This window comes from Leuresthes tenuis, unplaced genomic scaffold, assembly GCF_036924035.1.
Source record: "Leuresthes tenuis unplaced genomic scaffold, fLeuTen1.0.hap1 SCAF_16, whole genome shotgun sequence".
NCBI lineage: Eukaryota > Metazoa > Chordata > Actinopteri > Atheriniformes > Atherinopsidae > Leuresthes > Leuresthes tenuis.
In genome coordinates this window covers 11,314,452-11,335,507 of record NW_027325370.1, presented here as the reverse complement: position 1 = coordinate 11,335,507, position 21,056 = coordinate 11,314,452, and the positions used below count along the sequence as shown (strand labels likewise).

Genomic DNA, 21,056 nt, shown 5'->3' with positions numbered 1-21,056 from the left:
TGAAACGGACGCACACGTCGGCAACCCAGTGAACGTACAAAAATTGAATAATGAACAACGTTTCCCAGAAGGCAATACGCCACAGGGTGATGCTTATTGGACAGGATTAGTGTGTCGTTTTACGTTCAAACAACCCAGCAACAGTTGGATCAACGTTGTGTGATTCCAAGGCAATCATGCGGAGGAAAAAAAATTTCTGAGTGATTTGTGGAACTTTATCCATCTCTCGTTCTATCGACAGAAGTGCGGCACTTGATGTCAGAAGGAAGAGTTGCCAAAGACGAAAGAGTTTGACGGTTAGCTAAGATTACCTGCTAAGTTGTAGCGCTACATGCTAGCGGTGAACAAGCTCAGTCACTAGTCTAACAGGTGACTACGGTTTCGGTGAGGTTTTCAACTCGCCCTTTCTACTGATGAAATATTTTGGTAATATAAAGCGAAACTGACAACGGACAAGTAAAACATGCTACTTAGACGAGGTTAACTTGTTTTTTGGTTCATGTAGTTCCCGAGGCATCTAGCCAAGCTAACATAAGTTAGTTACTTTTAGCTTCTTATTGTTTCTGACGCTATGTCCCGAAGCAGAATTAATCAATTTTATGTTGTAACGTAGTGTTCTTTGCAATTATTCTGTGTACTTTGAGCGGAAAACGGTCTTGTGTGTATGTGTCTGTATTCAATATGTCTTGTGCGAAGCATATTTATTTGTTGGACTTATGACGCCATCTTGCGTTAATACTTGGAAACTGCAACTTTGATTTCGTCCAGTTGGATATGTAAAAACCTTATTCGACTATTGTTTTAAGATGTAATGAAGTCCATATTTTCCTTAATATGAACAGTTGTGCCTGTAAGATGAATTTTTCTGAGGTCTTCAAGCAATCCAACCAACTTTGCAAAGTTTCCCCAGATGGAACCTATTTGGTAAGTATTTGAGTGGCATGGTTTGTGGTTGCATGACAAGCTCAGTGAAATGGAGCAGAAGCATCAATAATTTCTTTTTTTCCTCTGACTGTACTAAGGCCACCTGTGTACAGTACCGACTGGTGGTGCGAGATGTGAGCACCTTGCAAATCCTCCAGCTCTACACCTGCCTGGATCAAATATCCCACATGGACTGGTCCTCTGACTCTCTCTTTATTCTCTGTGCAATGTACAAGAGAGGACTGGTACAGGTTGGGTCATAAGCTCTACTGTAAACACATGCCATACTGTTAACGATGCTAGTATTGATTGGTTGTTCCTCCAACAACAGAAATTTGTTTATTATTGGCAGCTTTCTTCAAAGAACATTAGTATTTCTGACTGTTGAGGTGGGGTATGGATTTTTCTATATTTTTGCATATTTAGTTGTTTGGGATGCAAATACTTCACTACGTTTTATGCAATCAGACTTCAGAACTTTTCAACTCAGACATGCCCTGTTTGAAGTCATGTCTGCCTCTTTCGGTTAAGTTCTTATTCTAAATACAAAGGTGTTTTCCCCAGGCTATTCTACGTGAAGGACAACATCTCTGACATGTAGGGCTGTTACAGTTATGACATTTTAGTAGATTGTTATTTGTTGTTAAAAAAAAAAAAGGGCCTCTATGGACTGTATGGGGAATTTTATGTTATTATTGCTTTGTTCAAACACTTCAACTGCACTAGATTTCAAAGGATAAACAGCAGAAATTTGACACCAGGCCCGGCCGGTATTGCAAAAGAAATTGAACGCACTAACGGTGGTAAATAAGCTGTTTTAACAGTTGAAATTTATTCCCATTAAATCAATACCTGAATACTTCTGACATGCCATGTAAGGACTGTAATCTTGTCCTTCACGCCTATTGTACACTGCATACTTGGAGTTTTTCTTTTTAAAACTAAGATCTCAAGGAACAGACGGAACTTAAGAAGTTCATTGTTACTTCAGTTGTGTCAGGTTCTCAGCTTTTTATAATTAGTTTCACACTCATCATAGTGTGAATACCTTACCTTTGTATTGGTATCCAGTGCCAGTCTTTCATGGTTTCTTGTTCTTGTGTCTTTTAATGCTGTAAATCAAATCAAGGGAGTTTGTGGATGCGTGTGACGGATGTCATAGATGATGGCTGATTACTGTCCTTCTGTCACTCTCTGGCCTGTCCCCCGTCTTCTTCTTCAGGTGTGGTCTCTCGAACAGCCCGACTGGCACTGTAAGATTGATGAGGGCTCAATAGGACTAGTCTCCTCACGCTGGAGTCCAGACGGACGTCACATTCTCAACACCACTGAGTTTCATGTAAGTGCGAAGTTGGTTTGTGCATGTGTGCATGCATTCATGCTCATAGAAGTGTTTTTATACATATGCTTGTCTGGTTTCAACTGTTGCTGGCCCGTAAGGAAGGGGAACCTGAAAATAGCCAGACACCAGAGCCTTTCTTGCCTGCCTCTGCAGCCTCCCACCTGCTGCATGTATTCAGCCTGATTTCATTCCTCCCCTCCTGTTAGCGTCCTGTCATACATGCGTCTCAAGTACCTCTTAGGCATGGATGCAATGTGTCTGTGCCGTGCTGATGTAGGGCTGTTATTTTACTGGGTCTGTTTAATGATGTTATCCTTCCAATAAACATAGAACAATCCTTGAAATATAGAAAGGAAGGGGTTTTATTAACCGGATTTAGCTGCCTGGTAAAGTGATAAATCTGCAGTGCCTGAATAAAATGGTCCACTTTGATCGTGCCTCTTTCCTTCTGTGAAACGTATCGCAGGTTAAGGGCAGCGACATAAACTCCAGTTAACTTCTCGGAAGCACGCAAAAGATGAAATGAAGTTTATCCTCTCGGATGTTTCCTTTCCTTGCCATTCAGGAAATATCTGAGGAAACTGAAGCCGTGGTATTCAATGGGAGATTTAAACTTGAACTTACTGTCATGTGCACACTTCAAACTGGATTGCTGAATTTTGTGATTAGAGATGATTAGAGTTTTGATTAAAGGAACACTCGTGTCCCTGCATACAAACGTATCTGATCGAGTGGGAAATCAGGACGCAGATGTGAGATATATTTAACTGAACGGGGATTTTTAAATGGACTTTTTGGTACATTTAATCTTACTTCACACTTAATAATGCTGAACTTTAGCAGCTAGTTGCAGTCGGCCTCTTGTTTTTCTTGCCCTCCATTGTTGGTTTTTGCATCGGCTGTTTTAGATTCTGATGCGATTCATAGTGAGAAAATCACATGAAGAAATGTGCGGCTCTCTGAAAGAGATTATCGTTGTCGCACATCAACGTGGTCGGCTGCTCTTTGCGCAGGGTCTGAACTTTCTGAATGTGAAGCAGTTTTTATCCAAGACCTGTGTTGTGGTGCCATGTGTGGTTCTCGGTGGACATCATGAGTCGGTATCATAACCCAGGTTGTAGATTATTGAGGAACATGTATTCATACCCTCACCTGCTAAAAGTTATTTATTATTTATTCATCAGACTTAATGGAGTCGAAGGGCTCAAGTTATACATACATTTCTCTGTATATATATGTTTTGTTTTTATTTTAAAAATATATTCAGGTTTTGTCCCCATTCCTTCGAAAGAGCTTCTCAAACAACAAACTCATGCTGAACAAGTGATATTCTTTGGTAGATTTTACAGTTTTAAAGCTTTTTATAGGATAAATTTCATGATGCAGACACATGTCGGTAATAAACTAATACAAAACGCTGGCTTTAGCATAGATGAAACGTGTTTTGCAATATGTTTTGGACATATTTGCATGAAAATATTTTACCCAGAGGTGGGTTAGGGTGCCGCTTAGAAGTGATAAATCTTTTTTTTCCTGTTTTTTTCAGTCTTGGCCTCCTCTTGTTTGTAGTTGACGCAACTGCCTCAAGCAACTCTGTTGGGTCAAGAGATATTAAGAGTAGTTTATGGAGGTCTGCAAAACTACATCCAGACTAATAAAGATGCGTCAAGTTATTTTCTGTACCTCCCGACTGCTGTTTTCTTATTCGTTCCATTTGCAAAGCATGTGTTGGCCGGGGTTAGAAGACATGGAAGCTGCCACGTGGAATATGACGGAGGCACCTTGGAAGGCCACATCTGTCATGCTGAACCTGACTCTAGGACTGAGTTGACAGGTGCTGTGGTCCGACAGCTAACTGTGTCTGGTCTGGAGAAGGGTGCAGAGAGGGCAAACGTCTGGGGCATGACTGCTCTGTGTCTGTTTGCATCTTCCAAGAAAGAGAAGAAAAAGGAATTGGCTGGGGAAAATTCCCTTTCCTTCAGAGAGATGGCATCTACGTATGACAGCGCAGCTTAGACATTACACCCGGGTGTGGCTTTGCTTGTAGTCATGGTATGTTTGAACATATGCCTGACTCGTGATCACAACTATCCCTTCACTGCATACTCACTCTTTGAACTTTCAACCGCCATTAATGCTTTGCTGAGACAAGTTAATCAGCAAAAAGTATTGTTAGTATTTATGGTTGCAACTTGTTTTACAGTCGTGTCTTCTTTCTTCCAGCATTCTTTTGCTCTTTCTTTTCCTTTTTTATTCATTAGGAAAAAAAGAAAGTCACAGTAAAGTAGTGTTTTGGGGCTGCCCCCCCCCCCCCCCCCCCCCAAAAAAAACAAACAAAAAACATGTGACTTTATATCTTCATTCATTTGGATAAAAAATTGTAAGCAGATTAAAGTAAAGGTCGTTGCTATTGGCAGCCATGTTTGGGTGTTACTCAGAACCGTTCCACATATTGTTTTTTCAGGGGCTCATTTTTACAACCACTCGGGCAACAGATTGTTTCTTTCTTCCTTTCTTTTTTAAATTCTCACAAAGTTGACATTTTCATTTAGATAATTTCCGCTTTTTTCTGTCAGTCATTGTAACTTTTGCATTACATTGCACTTTTTTGGCTTCCCCTCTGGTCCATATGAACACATGTTGGGTTAATCGCTCCAGTCACAACTGGAGGTAACTACAGCTCCCCCCTTTTTCCATTTGACTGCTCCCGCTGCTTTTAGCTGCTGCTGCATCTTATTTCTATAATTCTGTTTCACACTCGGCTTCGTTCATTAAACACGTTCTTTTAAACTGGATTGTAACATTACTTTTCTTAAAATAGTTTAAATGCATTACTGGTGGATTTTGTGCTTCTCGCATTTGAAGGGTTTTATGCTCGAACCAAAGCGCTTTAAAATGCCATTGAGTGTGAAATGCGTAACACACTCATGGTGTAGTCACACAGATGTGGTGCTCTCTGTGCTGGTCAGACCAACAGTAAGTACTGGCAAAACTATTGTAATAAGAAAAAAAACTGTCTCTTGTTAAAATATTACCAAGGAGTCCACTGAACTTACCTTCACCCCAGCCCAAGATTTCATTAAGGCAGTGCCAGGGTGTTCGTGTCAGGCTTAAGTTTCAGCCCGACTCATAAACAGCCTGCTATATTAACTTGTTTAGGGACAGCTGCCTGTGGTGTGGATCATGCCTCTGTGTAAGTGTTTGTCTGTCTGTCTATTTGCCCGTAAATCTGCTTAGCTGGCTGTGTATGTGTGTCTGGCTGCCTTTGTCTCTTACTTTTAAAACCAGAACATCTCTCTGTCTTCTGTTTTTTTTTTTTTTCAACACAATAATCTATCACCTCACAACTGAGGTAAGGAAAAAGAGAATTGGTGTCTAGTGTTAACTGAGGTCTTTGGGGAAGCTCTGGACGGACTATAAAGTGAGAGCCGTCGCCCCAGCCTGCCAGAAATGTTCTGAAATATCGCATCTTCAAGGCTTTGGGGTCTGTTGGTTTCAGCTACTGGGTTTTTTCGCAGAAGTTATAAAACAGCTGTTGTACAGTACAGGACGGCGCCATATGATAGAGTTAATAGAAAGTCACATCGCTCAAACCTAGCCTATGTATAGTGAGAGTTTACGCAGGTCAGCTCCTATTTGAATTCCGATCATTTATTTGAAGACCTCACAAAATGCCACTCGCACATACATGTTAATCCTTCTTTACCAAGTGAGGGGCGATGAACTGAGGGTGGAAAAACTCCAGCCAAGGACCTTGCTGAGGTTGACTTCTTTAATGGTTTTTACATTGTTGGGGTCAGATTAACAGTAGCATTCTTGGCAGGTGCAGCTGAAGCTTTGCAAACATGTAGCATTCTTGGCAGTATTGCTACTGTAAACTGGAAGTGTGAGCAGCTGAAGCACTGCAACGTGGGACAATAGCTCACCCGTACCCTTTGTGGACTGTAAGAGGGTCCGGATCCTCAGTAGAATCATGAGACTGTAACAGGAGAATTGGGCTATATCGGTTTGAGATAGCTCCCTATGTGGAATGCCAACAGTCTAATCCTCTGCTGACAGATAGGCCTATAAGGCATCAAGTGCAGTTGCCCATTCTCTCGCATTTGGATAGGTGTGCAATAAAAAATGTCTGTTGGATAAGTTTTATTCCAGGTTTCTGTCAGTAACTTTCATCTACAACTTATTACAGTGTATCATGTTGCCTAGGAGTTGTCCAGTTGGTAATGTTCCCCGTTTCTGCTCTGGAAATGAATAGTCGTTAATCGATACTAAATGGATGCAGTGATAGAAATGGGCACCAGTTGTTGTGTTTGGCAGTATCTTAAAATGATCTTGTTAACACACAGCAAGGGAAGTTGGGGACTTTGAATTCATTTATCTTATTGGGCATTGCTCGTTTTGTAGAAACCCCTCAAACCTCCGCCCCTGGGTCAAAGGTTGAGTTCTCTTCTCTTAATGTTTAGTACTTGTGTTTGTTGTAATCGCAACAGTTTGAAAACCTAAACAACAGCTATTTAGATTTTTGATGTAGAAACTGAAGTTGAGGTCCCAAGCTCCCATTTTTAAAGTGCTGCTCCCCTTTGTTGAAGATGCATCATCTCCACAGTAGTTTTGCCATCTGAGGCTCTCACTGCGCACCACCCACATGGAAAAGCATCTTCCACCTATTTTCCTGATGATACCCTCTACCTTCCTTGAGCCAGTTTAAAGTTACACTCCATTCCGGTCTTGATGTCTCTGCATCCCCTGTGTGGCGGGGTTCAAAGCATCCAAGAAGTGTCAGTGTGTTTGTGTTTGAGCGGTGTTGTCACTGGTTGTCATGGCACCTTGTCAGAGGGGAAATCCAGAAAGTGTGCAGTGAGGTGTTATTATAGGGCCAACACAGCTGGGCGTCTTGACCCAGCGAAGGGTCTGCACTTTAGCCCAGTTAGGTAACAGACTTTGCCCAGTTCAAATGTCTGGCTGGATGCTTTGATGAAAGCCTACTGATGTTGGTATTTATTTATTTTTTCTCCTTATATGTCTGGTTTTATAAAGAGATTAAACATTTTTTTCTCTCCTCTAATTCTGATTCTGACAAGAATGCGCAACACTTGTGTTTGGAAAAGGAATGACTGTGATGGTGTGTGCTGAAACTAAAGCCTTGGGTATACTACAGTGCAATACTGAAAACAGCAATTCACTTCAGCCATTGATTTATTTCTCTCGGCTTAGCTGTCTTTTATTTTCCTCTGAAAATAAAGAAAAGAAAAGAAGCAGCTCAGTTGCAGTTCTTAGAAAATGGAAAATATTCATTTTCTCATTTTTTATTTTATTTTTTCAAGCTTTTTTACACAGTTGATTGATAGATTGATAGTGATTGGCTCTCACGCATTAGATATGCGGTTTATTGCTCAAGCAGGACTGCAGCCATTTTCCATTATTGCCCATATTACAGCTGAGCTTACTATTAGCCGATACATTTCTACAGGCTGACATTGGGTTTGAAAGAGAAGTGAGCTCGAGAGAGTATCCTGCAGCCCTCCTAATTGTGTTGTATTAGTACCACTAATTTAATCTTAATGTCTGTGAGCAATCGCTCTTCCTGTCCTTTGAATGACGTGAATGATGTTTTTCGGGGTTGTATTTCTCTGTTGTCAGTCTGTTTCTGCTAAGGACAGATTAGCACCCTGAAAGCTACGCAGTGTAGGAACCTGCAGATTTCCACCAGTGTCCTCAGGACTGCCTGGTGCTTCTTTTTCATGAAAGAAAACATCCCGCCTATTGAACTGGCTGTTTGAGTGACCGCTGTCAAAACTGAGCGTTAACGCAGGTGGTTTCTTTGTCACGCCAACATCGGGCTCAGATAGTTGCTGTTATTATGTCACACTTTGTAGCAAACATGAAACACTACATCTTGGCAACAGAACAGACTTATTCTATGTTCTTGCCATGTTGAGGTGTTGTTTTGGATTTACTGATTCACACACGTGCTCAAGTTCTTACTTTAATCAGTGTCCTTTTTTTTTTCTTAAACTTTATGTGGTATAACTCATTTTTTGTGGCAGGGACTTAAAGGGCAACGCATGACACATTCAGCTGTACCATCATGAGATGGATGGATGTCAGTGTCTCATATGTCTCTTCGATATTAACCTCCTTAAAGACAAAAGACAGTTTGTTTACAGCCATTTGAACGCACTGTGGTCCATGCTGGCCTGTGGTCTGGATCTCCATAGCTGATCTTGAGGTTCACATGAGCAGTTAGAGGCCTTGGTTAGGCCAGTGTAACTGTTTGATGGACATCTTATTAGGTGTTTTCTGTTATTAGGTGAACCTTTGTCCATATACGACATATACTTTACATAATTGAGCGTTAGCATCCCTTATAATATTGTTATCAGAGGGATGCATTTATTTTTAGTATTTTAGCCTGTTTGGAATCATGTTAATAATTGATCAAATATTTTACTGCCCTTCTTTCCTCTGTTGTTTTGACAGCTGAGAGTTACCGTCTGGTCCCTGTGCACCAAAGCTGTGTCTTACATCAAGTATCCCAAAGCCTGTCAGAAGGGTGAGTATGAGAATGATGTTATGAGTTCGTACGGTATGTATTACCAGAGTACCTGAGGACATGGTCAGCTGAGTGCCTTGGCATGCCCCATCAATCATGAGCTGTTCTTTACCTTTTGGCACAACCCAGGATACGTTGCCAAACTATGGTACCCTCTGCTGACAGCTGTGCCCCTCTTCAGTAAATGGGGCATGCTCTTCATAACAGGCCTGTCAGCAACTTGTGGAAATATGATTGTCTCTGACTCTCCCCATTTTCCACATGCGATACTATGCCCTTCTGCAATCCATGTATCTTCAGAGCTGTCATAAAAATAATACAGCCATGATAGTTGCATACTGCAGACTTAACGGTGCCAAAAAATCAGATAATTAGGTTGGACAGAATGCACAGCGCACTATGTGGGTATGTATCCAGTTATCAGTGTAGATAACCAACTTTTTTTTTTTTTTAAGCCAGGACTTAACGATGTCATGATCAAAATGGAAATGTTTTTTATTAGGTTTATATTTCTTCATGTGTTTATTGAATTAAAAACATTAAAAAAAGCATTAGAGATCCTGCATTACCTGGTTTACATTTTAAGAACCAAACTGTGACTGTGAGCAGTGACAGGAACACGAACTACTTAAACATACTTCATTTTTCAGTTCAATATAGCTGTTACGTTCACGTTGTCAGTGCAAGTTTTTTCCATACTTGTGATTACATGCTATAACCTGAAGACTTTGGAGTTTTTCAGTTGGGGTCAGATATTCTAATTTGATAATGTGACAACGTTCAAGCGCTGGCTGTGCCTCCTGACACTTTTTTTTTTTTTTTTTTACATAACAAAGATCTATAATTGTTTTATTACCACCTGTGACAGTTCCCATGTATTGTTTTCGCCTTGTGACCCGTGGATTCCACGGAGGGTAGATGTGTCTCATTCTGCTTGTGATATGTCTGCTGGAACCAATCGTGGCTACTTAAACAATGTGCTATTACCACCAGATGCTCTGCAATGTCAAATAGAGCAGGTGAGGCCGTCAGGAAGTGAGACACAGAAACAGGGTAGCCAAGCTACCACCGCCCCCCCACCCCCCACACACACACACACAGTCCTGATCATACATGACCTTACTAAGTCAACAAAATAGGTGGGAGAAGGCCAGAAGTCAACTGGTTAGAGAACTTCCACCATCAGCTGAAAAACACAAGACACCACAGATTGTTGAGGAAGCCTGTAATAAGTTACCTTAGACGTTAAAATCCTAGTATGATATGATAAGTGTTACTTGCACAGTTAAGTGCCTCAAGCAGACAAAATATTCTCCTAACATGCTCCTGGTGTGGTGTGAGATCCTGTTGACGATTGACCAAAAACTGTCACAGAGAACATGCGAAAGGTCAGTTGTTACATTTGCACGTGTCTGAACATCAGAATGAACAGCTGTGGTCATCTCATCGCCAGAGGAACTCTAGTTTTCTTTGACGTAATTGTCAGTTATTAAAAGACGGTTTCGCCAAACACGAACCACAAGTGTCTCCGCAGAAGAATTCGGCTTTCTCTCATAAAATTCAGACGTGACACTTCAAATTGGTTCTTGCCTCATAATTGATTGGTTTTGGACAAGCTACTGTAACTGGTGTTTTTTCTGTATAATTGGGGCTTTCTCTGTCACACACAGGTATTGACTTCAGCAGAGACGGGTGCTACATGGCCTTGGCTGAACGCCGTGACTGCAAAGACTATGTCAGCATATTTGTGTGTGATGACTGGCATTTACTCAGGGTAAGCAGGACACTTCTGTTTTTCACATTCAGCTTCAGTTTTATAGCAATTCACATGTCCTAATATTAAAGAAAATGGGCAGATAACACTGCAAGAAATTTAGATGTATGCTGGTGAATGCAATATGCCACTAAAATGGCATGAAAACGTCACTCTTAGCCCTGATAAGTTGGAAGCTGGAGCCACTAAAGATCCAGTTTGTTTATCTAAGGACTTTGGAGGTCATGGCGAGACTTTGAACACTTTGCAGTCTTCCTTTCACCTGTGAGGGCTTGTGATGTTTGTCTCATCAGTGTATTCTAACTTTATCTAACTTTTTTAATAACGTACCTCTGCATGGTTTACATGATCTGCCACTTAAACACCCACTATTAATACTCTGAGTGGACTCCTTTTATTCAAGATTTCATGCAGATGTGTTCATAGAAGTGTGGAAACTTATCTTTTTCTTTTTTTTTAAATTGAAAAAATTTGATTTACTTTTTGTAATTCACTTGACAGTATTGTTGTAGATTTTGTGAGAATTTATGTAAATTAAGGTGTTATTTAACTCTTCCACAGCATTTTGAAACTGAGACACAAGACCTGGCAGGATTGGAGTGGTCTCCCAACGGCTGTGTGCTGGCAGTGTGGGATAGCTGTCTCGAGGTTAGCCAGTTCCTTTGCAGACTCACCAAACGCTCAACAACAGAGGACAGAATATCTATGATATAACTTGGATTATGTGAGATACACGCTTAGCTGTTCTCGCACTTCAACAGAAAAAGTGCATGGAGCTGCGTCTCTGCAGGGGCTGTTCACGCATGCCTGTGGCTGCGGCAGATTACACAGGAAGCATTGCATGATGCAGAAAGTATGCTGTGAAAATCGCTGCTTTATTTACAGCAAGTCAAACGACTGATGAGGCTCCCGCGTGACTATTTTTTTGTGTTTATATCGATATTGCTTGTATTTGAAATATCTGCAAGTGAGCGGAAGGCAACGTGCACGTCAACAGAAGGCGATAAGAAGCAGCAGTTCAGATCACTCTGTAAAACCTCAGGAGGGTTGCCTGCTGTTTTCACACATGGTCTTATTTTCTGGACTTCTAACTAGGTAGCTGATGGGTAATCTTCTAATCTTTTGACAAGCTTCCGTATCTTGTATTCTCCACATAATTTCAAATGCTGGGAGAACTTACTTAAAAAATGCGAGTTTAAGTGACGAGATTAACACAAAGCAAATGTTTCTTTTGTTGGACCCACAGAAAATTTGTGCTCTTGGCAGTATCACAGTTTATTGTGTGTATCTTTCCACAGTTCAAGGTGTTACTGTACTCTTTGGATGGCCGGTTGCTGTCAACCTACAGTGCCTACGAGTGGTCACTGGGTGTCAAGTCGGTGTCCTGGAGCCCCAGCAGCCAGTTCCTGGCCATTGGCAGCTATGATGAAAAAGTATGGACAATTGCTTAAAACATTCCATTCTTATTGTGACAAGAATTTGTTGTGTACCGTTGTCAATAATGATACGAAGTAAACTGCAACATTTTCCGCCCTCGTGTCAGGTGCGCATCCTTAATCATATCACATGGAAGAAAATCACACAATTTGAGCACCCGGCAACCATTGAAAACACGAAAGCTGTGAGTGTTATTCAGCCGCCATACAGTTCAGCCTCGAATGCATCGCGATTCAGTTTTGTGAAGTTTTATTACTGCTCGCTGTGTTCCTAGACTGTGTACAAAGAAGTGGAAAGAAGGCCAGCTGTGGCCAGTGATGAAATGTCGCTACACAACATCACGGTGGGCACCTCCCTCTTCAGCACTCAGAGCAAATGTATGGAGCAGTTCATCACTTCTTAAAGCAGTGTTTGATGAAAATCCCTGAGGTAAAGTAGCAGTTTGAGTGTTTTAAATTGTTGCTGCCTCATCCAGATGAGATCCTCCCGTTACCTTTCCAAATTCCTGTGGTCAAACCTGACCCAGACCGAGCCAACCCCAAGATCGGTGTCTCTGTTTTGGCATTCAGCTCAGACAGTCGCTATCTTGCCACCAAAAACGGTAAGATTTCATGATGAGTCAAGAAAGCCTTTTTAAAAGAACTATTACTAGAAACATTTCTAGTCTTTTATATCTACTTAGCTGTTATTTTTCTAGTATTTCTAGTTCTTGTCTGCTTTGAAGGCTGAGTGGCTTTAAACATGTATGTGCATTTCTGTCACGGCAGACAACATGGCCACTGTTCTCTGGGTGTGGGACATGCAGAAGATGAGCCTGGATGCGGTGCTGGAGCAGACGTCGCCCGTACGTTGCTTTCAGTGGGACCCCCGGCGCCCCCGGCTGGCTCTGTGTACCGGCAACAGCAAACTCTATCTCTGGTCTTCAGGAGGCTGCGTTTCTGTTCAAGTCCCTGCTGAAGGTAAAATGCATGAGCACTGAGAACGTGAGCATTGGGATAATTAGAGTATGGAGATGTGGGGGGTAACATCTGCACTCTGGCCTTCCCATTAGTTTTGTAAGAGTTGAAGTTGTGCTGAGATCAGAGCTCTGTGTGGGCCAAACCATCTGTTGCAGGACTTATCCGTGTTTTCAGTTAAGTTTGTTTTCATCATTTCCTGCTTTTTGAACATATTAAGAGCATCCCTGGTGTTTGTGCCTGATGGATGGGAGTCTCACCATGGGAAGTGTTTTTTTGGTTGTTACATCTTAAGTGTGAGCATCAATAAAGCCGGTCAGGTTCTGTTTGCTGTGTGCATGTGAGGGAGACAATTTTCCATTGATGCCAGTCCTTTTACACATATAGAGAACGTGGTCTTTAAATGTGGACTCCATGCAGATGCTATAATAAAAAGACTTTGAGTCCAGGGTGCAGACAGTTATCTGAAGCACGTTATAATCTGATCATTAGAATGCACAATGACTCTTACTCCTATTGTTTGTGTGTAAGTGCATTCTCATGACAGATCCCCCCCCTTTCTCTTCTGCCAGGTGGCTTTCAAGTCCAGTCCTTAAACTGGCACAGCAGTGGAGACTCTCTGATCCTGCTTGGAAAGGAGCAGCTTTGTTTGTGCTATATGGACACCGAACAGGAAGGCATTTAAAAAACGAGGTTACTCTTCAGGCTCTTGAAACCATACACACTCGCATTGACAAAGACCAATGAGAAACACTCCTAGATATCGCTTATGCTGGATTGCAGGTGCTTATGAAGCTTGTGAGGCCCCCAGTGCAGGTTACTGGGATGTTTTTGTTTTTTTCTTGTCAAGATTTAAGCAGGCAGTACTTGATAAGACCCGTCTTCTAAGGAACTAATCTTGATCTTCTTTCTTTCTTTTACATGTTTAAATAGCTCCTGAAGCACTAGTGACACACTGTGACGATGCAAATGTTCTACAAATTTTATAGAGGACACTGTTTTCTTAGTTTGACTCTTTTGCAAGTGTATTTCTATGAAATTGTGTAATTATTCGAAATAAAACTTTTGATAAATAATGCCCCGTGAAGAGTTGGGTGTTTGTTTAAACCTTCCAGTCAGTCAAAACCATCTGCGTCTCAGATTAGCTGAAATAGTCTGACTACAGGTAGAGATAAAGAAGAATCTTGATAGAAAACAGTGGTATGGGACTTGCTTCATGAACAAACACAGACATGTTTTGCTTTGTTTTTAATAGCAGGTGTTGTGTGTATCTTTAACCGACTCGTGGCTCCTAACAGTTTGTACCTGCAATGAACACGTAAATAAGTAAGAGTACCAGGCCACAAGGCATCATCTGTGTGTGGAAGCCTATTTCTGAACACTTGAATCCCAAAGCTTCTCCAACTGTAACTTAAATAACTTGTATGCAGTCCTTGGCAGCAGGAATGTCATACATGAAGACACTTTTTCAGTGTTTGACCTACAATTGTGCAGGCCTGTCCTGCATGCCTCGTCTTTTGGGGGTCTTTGTAGGTTTTTGTCATTTTGTCATTGTAGCTGCTGTGCTAAAAATCTCCTTCAATAAGATACTCCAGAACTGGCAAGGAAATAATTTTCTATAAGCGTTTATGAGTTCACTTCATCAAAACAGGTGCAGATTAAACAATCACTTTTAGAAATGCACTTATTCGTTAAAAAACAAACGGAAAAAAAAAAAAAGACATCTGTCATGCAAACTCAACGTGCAGAAAACATGCACAAGTAAGACCGGAAAAAGGTGACAACGCTGTCTGTAGCCTTTGGTTGGACATTAATGTATTACAGGGTCTGAGTTGAGAAAGAAATCGCCTAAATCCTACTCTCAATATACATACTTTGCGTGGTTAATGATCTGACAGAAAGCATTTTAATGCACATGTAACCCATCTAATATTCCCTTTCACCTTGGTGCAGCTGATTTCAAATGTGTAATTAACTCAAAGAACCAAACAAACAAAAAGACGTGGTTTGCGGTCGCTTTGCATAAAACATACACGACATACAGGAGTGTATGTTGCAGTAGCCAGAGCAGTTCTGCAAGCTCCCTACTTTGAGCGACGAAAATAAATATGAACGCGGACGAGAAAATGTGCCAAACGTGACTTTTCCGCTGAACAAGTTTCACTGATCCTGAGAGATGTATTCCATCTGTTAGCTTCCTGACTGTACTGGTTATTACGACCATCACGTGACAGGACTGCTCTGCTCGGTGTATTTGCTGCTAGTCCACTGCAAGAGGCTACCCTTTAGCTCTGTAACGGAAATAATACAGTGATTCATTTCAAACAATATCACGTAACGGGGCGCAACATATTCTCCTCTGATGTTGTGCTTTCACTGCTCGCCTCCTCTGTGCCCTTTTTTCCTTTGTTGCCGGAGAAAAGTATCCAAGCAAAGCACAGACTTTAACCCTGAAATCTTAATGTCGTGTTGGTTTTGACGAGCCCCTAAATCAAAAAGTGCTGCAGCCGCACCTAATGTCGCACGGGCACATGCTGCATAAATCTTATGTCTGTGGCAGATCTGTGCGCAGCGCTTTAATGAAAAGCAACGCAAGAGCACGAAAAGAGAAGAAAAAAATTAATGAATGAGTCGACATTCCATACAGTGCTGCCCATCATTTACCTGCTGCAGGATAACCACTTGTCTGCGACACCAGCTTAAGGAGGTGTGGACATGTCATGGACTCAACTTGCACACACACACACACTACACTGTAGCTTCCCTCAGACAGTGCATTCTATTCGGAAAACAGAATTTAGAAGCCAATCTTGCCACGCGTCATTGAGTAGCCCAGCTTGGCTTCATTGTTGATGAAGGACATAATGCCCAGATAAGTCTCGATGAGCAGGGGTCTTTCCAAGATCAGGACGCCGTTCGCCCGACCGGGGATGGGATACTCCTTATGGGCTTTCTTCACTGCCTGCACCAGCTGCGTTTTGAAGTTGTCCAACTTGGAAAGTAGGAGAAAAAGAACATGACACTGGGAAAGCCCGTTACACACTCTGTTAACATACAGTCTGCATCTTTGTAAAACTACAACCTGGTAAAAAATAATAAAAAGTCTCTGGAGGCTGCTCTCGAAAGTTGCATAAGGGACCAATTGAGACCAAACAGCCTAACAAGCCTCATTTATTGCACGAAGCAAAGTGAGCAACATTGAATGAGAAAATAGCCCCAGAGAATTGCCCAAAATAGGGTAGTTCCTTTGCCAATAAGGAATAAACACAGCTTTCAACATGAATGAACAAATGTAAGTTGTCTAAATAACCATATTTGTTCAAGACGATGAATGAAGCCATTTAGGCAGCAATAACTCTATTGTTTCCAGTTGGCCTGTGCTGCTGGAGTTGTTTTTGTTCCTTTTAGTGCATGAAAGGACCGCTCTTCCAATGTCCCCATGAGTCACCTTTCACCCTTCATATCAAAGATGCTTACCAAAGTGAAATAATCTAAAGGGCTATTTACTCATCATTACAGTGTATTTGCAGTCAAAGGGATTATACCTGACAGAGGGAGGCGACCTTCTCATCGGCGTGGGCCATGGGGTGCTCTGTGAAGGTGGCGTAGGGCATGTCTGTGGACCAGGGGTTCCAGCGGTTAACGAACGAAGCCCGGGGACGTTTGTCCCACTGGACACGAATCCCATAGCCCTCTCGTCTGCAAGAAAAGTCCAAGATCAGAGTGATTACCCCAGAACAAGGTTAGTACAAGCTCACCACAAGCCACCAAACAGAGCCACGCATGTCTATAAAACTATATTTTTCATCCTCATTCTGTACTTTTACTACATTGTATGTCAGCTTGTACACATTTTTCACAAATAATTTTGCCACACGCGTGGCTGCGCAGTGACGTCAAGAAATGAGAGTAAAAAATGATTTGCTGTTGGCAGGCGACAAATTCGTTGACATACTTATTGAGGGATTTGGGTGGGAACTCAAACTCGCCCACTGAGATGGTGTCCACCGCATTGAGAGAGATCCTGATAACTTGCTGACACACCAGATTAATGAAGTCATACTTGCAGACCAGCAGGGACCTGAGCACAAAAACTGAATTAGTTTCAGCAAGTTTCCTCCGTTGAAATAAAACAGTGATGCTTTATCAAAAGGGTACAAATCATACACTTCAGTCACCTTTATTTCATCCATGGCAGGTGGTGATTGAATACATTGTAAGACACATCACCACTTCCTGTTTCTCACCTTGAACTAATGATGAGCTCGCTGTGGATTTCATTAAAATGGTGGGTTTTCAGAAGTGGGAAATAATCCCATGAAAGCACAGGAAGGCATGATATAACCTGGATTCATTTATGCACCACATCATCATGAGTTAACGAAGGGTCACTTCAGTATCATTTGTACCCTTATTTCAAAGTGTGACCGAACAAAAACGTTCTTACTCACTTATCGGTTATGAGCACAAGTCTCTCCCCCTCGTTGTTCCAGTGATCAATTCTGTAGAAATCCCACAGAAACATGACATGTCAAACTTTTGACAGTGACGGAGCAGAATATGAAACCCTGCCTTGCTAATAGACCCTCAGCTGAAGTGTTTATGTGTTTGTAAATCTCCCCTTCGGCGCACGCAGCGGATCGTCCTCATGTTTCAGGCTGATTACGCACAGCCGCATGCCGCTGATACTCACTCTGCCAGCAGCCAGACGCTGAGCACCTCCCCGTCTTCAGAAGGGAGCGCCACGGTCCGGATGTCGCTCACTGCCTGCTCAATGGTACCTGGCTGAGATCAGCATCACACAACCGCCCATCATCAGCATCATCGCAGAGAAGCCAGCGTCACCGTCATGTGTCTACAACAGCCTGTTTCATCTAAGAACATCAACACGAGCAACTCACCCTGAACACGAAGTAGTCCTTCACTTTGGCTTGCATTGTGGGGTTGTGCACATGAAAAGGCGTCAGCGTTTGTAACGGGGGGCAGCAGGCCACGGCGGCCGCTTGTCCCAGGCTTCGGCCGGCCTCCGGCGGCGTGAAGGCGACCTCGAGCCCCTCGTCAGTTTCGTCAGGATGGAGAACCGCGGCGCCCGGACTCTCCGGCTCTATCGTGTCGTTCAGCTGAAGCATGGCGGAGGAAACGATGTTCGACGAGCTTCCTGAGAATGCGAGCCTGCTGTTAGACTAGATGTCTTTCCGAAGACGCAGACTCTCCCATTGCGCAGAAATAATGTTTTGGTCGTGGGGGTAAATAGGAAGCAGTTCCTTCTTGCTTCACTTCCCCCTTCTGATTTCCTTCCTCTTAAAGAGACATTCATCCTGCTGATTGTAGGAACAGGTGTCTGGAGTGGACAAACCCAGTCCTCATAGCTCTTGTCAAAATGTTATTTAGAGTTTTGATTTGATTAAACTCATGCTCCTCCTTATTTTATCTTGTGGCTATGATTGTTCCATAAACTCCAAACTTTTGGAAAACTGAATTGAATTAGTTTACAATGGTAACTTTGAAGGTTTGAGGCAACGTTGATCCAATAATGATCCACTAAAGTCCATAGATTGTTCAGCAAACCCACTCAGTGTTCCCAACTTTAAACTATATTTTGTTTCATTGTCAGAACTGTGGAAACTAGCCTTGAGGTAGCTTAGGTTGGCTCCTGTGCCGTGCAAATTTCAAGAAAGCTGGAAAGAAAATGTAATTTCGCTAATTTAGAAGTATTTTACTTAGTCTCGAAAAAATAGTTCATTGACTTGTAGAAAAAGCTGCTTGTTTGTTCATGTAAATGTTGAATTTTCCTCGCACATCTGTTAGTCATGGAGTTTCCTTTGGGTTCGGTCCTTGAACCGATACTTTTTACTTTGTATGTGCTGCCATTATCAGACATTTTGGCCTAAATATCCATTGCTTATTCTCAGCTACAATGTTAGTTGGTTTTAACTAAACTCGTGTCATAAAGAACCTGGAAGATTGTGCCCGTGAATTCAGACGAAGCACACAGAAAGACATTGTTTAGCTATGCAGTTACTATAAATGGCATTACCTTGGCTTCCAGCACAACAAACCTTGGTTATTTTTGACCAGGATCAGGTCTTTTGACCTATATATGAAACAGGTGTCAAGGACTGCCTCTGTCACCTCTGTGATGTTGCCACAATTAGAAACTCCTTGTCTCAGAGTGATGCTAAAAGATTGCTCCATGTAATTCCTGTCCCAAAAAATTCTCTTAAAAGCTTCCCGCTGATCCAAAATTCTACAATGCCGGTTCTGATGAGAATTAGCAGCTGAATTAGCTTCTCTTCATTGGCTTACTTTTAAATCCAGAATAAAATTTCAAACTCTTCTCCTCTAATATAATGGTCTTAATGACCAAGCTCCATCGCATCTTAGAGATCTCATTCCTCGGTATTGTCTCAACAGAGCACTGCAGGCTTAGAGTAGCCTTTACTGTCTATGCTCCTTAATGGCTTCTTCTTTGTATGAAAGATTTCTTGAAATGTTCCTGAGCCCATTTGGTGATTTCCATGACATAATCGTGACTCTTTTTTTTTGTTTTTTTTGTGCCTGCTCAAATTTACAGTCATCCTATATTGATTTTATGCCACGTTTCCTGCTCACAGAAATGTGTCCAGATTGTCAGAATCCTTTGATAATATTGCGTTCTGTGGTGGATGGAATATTCAAAGTCTTCCCAACTGAATGCTGAGCAACATTGCCCTGAACTGCTTCACAGTAGACACAGTTCTTTACATACTACTGAACCTCTGTCTGTGTATACTTCTGAAAGATTTTGCACCCCTAAGGTGCTCTTTTTTAAAAAATTTTGCCAATTCTTGTTTCTGACCAGCTGTCAGTTGGATGATGAAGGAGAGCATCAGTTGCTTTTCACTCTGTGAGAATCCAGATCCAGTAGTTAAGTAGACAAAACGATACACAGTCATTTTATGTCAAATTTTTCCATCCATCCATCCATCATCTGCCGCTTATCCAAGGGTCGGGTCGCGGGGGCAGCAGCTTTAATAGAGAAACCCAGACGTCCCTGTCCCCGGCCACTTCCTCCAGCTCTTCCGGGGGGACCCCGAGGCGTTCCCAGGCCAGCCGAGAGACGTAGTCTCTCCCACGTGTCCTGGATCTTCCCCGGGGTCTCCTCCGGGGGAGGAGGAGACTTCTCAAACATTAAATTTTTGCTTAATGTTTTTAAGAACGATTGTACATAATCAAAAAAAAAAAAGAGCTCTATCCCTCTTAATATGATCCCTGTTATTTCAAACTAAGATTACCTTGATCTCATAATCAAAGTCTTTCCTCTTTATTTATTTGTTAAAGATCTGTATGATCAACTATTATGGAAAATGCAAAAAATGTATTACTTGGATCTAATATACTGGTAGTCTGAGTTTTATCTATGGGCCTGAGGCAGAGGTTTCTACTAATGAACAATAAATATACCCGTTTACCATCAGTAGTTTAAACATCATTGAAAACCATCTTTCCATTCAGACATGTGGTGTTAATGCTGGCCAAAAGAAATCTACCTGAACTCTGCTGGACTGAAATGCTACACAACAGTCCCCTCTAGTGGAAACACTTAGTAAGCTCTATCTTTCACCATGGATTGTTAAAAACTGTTGGGGGAGACTTGTTAATGAGAGGGAAGAAAACAAGGTTGTGGTAAAAATCCCACATTATTCCTGCAGCCTCCCGTTAGATGTTTCTTCAGTGTTGTTATTTTTCACTCCAAATCCATGTGTTCTGATCACATGTGATTTACAGCCTTCTCTTGTGTACTACGGTGACATTTAACCATTGAGAGTGAAAAGCTGACTCACTGCTCGTCTTTGAAGAAAGAAATTAATATGCACTCTTCATCAAACCCAAACCTCCTATCAAACACACAAAACAATACACACAAATTCTATTTAAGATTGATTACACTTATTCAAAAAAAAAAAGAAGGGGCACACCAGTTTCCTGTCAATAGTCTGAACATCATTAAAAACAATCTTTGCTTTCAGACATGTGGTGTTTATGCAGCCCAAAATACTGTGTATCTCAGCTCCGACGGACTGAAATTCT

At 41.8% G+C, this 21,056-nt stretch overlaps 2 protein-coding genes across 3 annotated transcripts in view; one reads left to right on the top strand and one right to left on the bottom strand.

Moving 5' to 3' along the window:
- Positions 1-18,280, bottom strand: part of tprg1l (tumor protein p63 regulated 1-like) — a 63,048-nt gene extending 44,768 nt beyond the window's left edge. The window contains exons 1-6 of one of the 2 annotated variants that reach the window (XR_011907836.1): positions 17,888-18,280; positions 17,680-17,771; positions 17,438-17,488; positions 16,942-17,067; positions 16,532-16,685; positions 14,724-15,978 (exon numbers count right to left, since the gene is read on the bottom strand). Coding sequence is in view for 1 of the 2 variants with exons in the window: in XM_072366211.1 (XP_072222312.1) it covers positions 15,784-15,978; positions 16,532-16,685; positions 16,942-17,067; positions 17,438-17,488; positions 17,680-17,771; positions 17,888-18,115 (846 nt within the window). In the remaining variant the exon portion in view is untranslated. Of the gene's footprint in view, positions 1-14,597; positions 15,979-16,531; positions 16,686-16,941; positions 17,068-17,437; positions 17,489-17,679; positions 17,772-17,887 lie in introns of those variants that run through there. The other variant, XM_072366211.1, reaches the window with a different exon arrangement.
- wrap73 (WD repeat containing, antisense to TP73) lies at positions 643-14,068 on the top strand. Its single transcript, XM_072366206.1, has 12 exons — positions 643-924; positions 1,023-1,175; positions 2,147-2,263; positions 8,747-8,819; positions 10,490-10,593; positions 11,155-11,241; positions 11,892-12,026; positions 12,137-12,214; positions 12,305-12,407; positions 12,506-12,631; positions 12,798-12,989; positions 13,559-14,068. Exons 1-12 carry the CDS (start codon positions 835-837, stop codon positions 13,669-13,671), a joined length of 1,371 nt encoding a protein of 456 aa, XP_072222307.1. The 5' UTR covers positions 643-834; the 3' UTR covers positions 13,672-14,068.
- Positions 18,281-21,056: the final 2,776 nt, after the last annotated feature.

Excerpts from the sequence above, each read along its gene's own strand:
- wrap73 (XM_072366206.1), top strand. The coding sequence starts at position 835 with ATGAACAGTTGTGCCTGTAAGATGAATTTTTCTGAGGTCTTCAAGCAA. Across the intron at positions 2,264-8,746 it reads TCAACACCACTGAGTTTCAT|CTGAGAGTTACCGTCTGGTC; the intron begins GTAAGTGCGAAG and ends TTGTTTTGACAG. Across the intron at positions 12,632-12,797 it reads CTATCTTGCCACCAAAAACG|ACAACATGGCCACTGTTCTC; the intron begins GTAAGATTTCAT and ends CTGTCACGGCAG.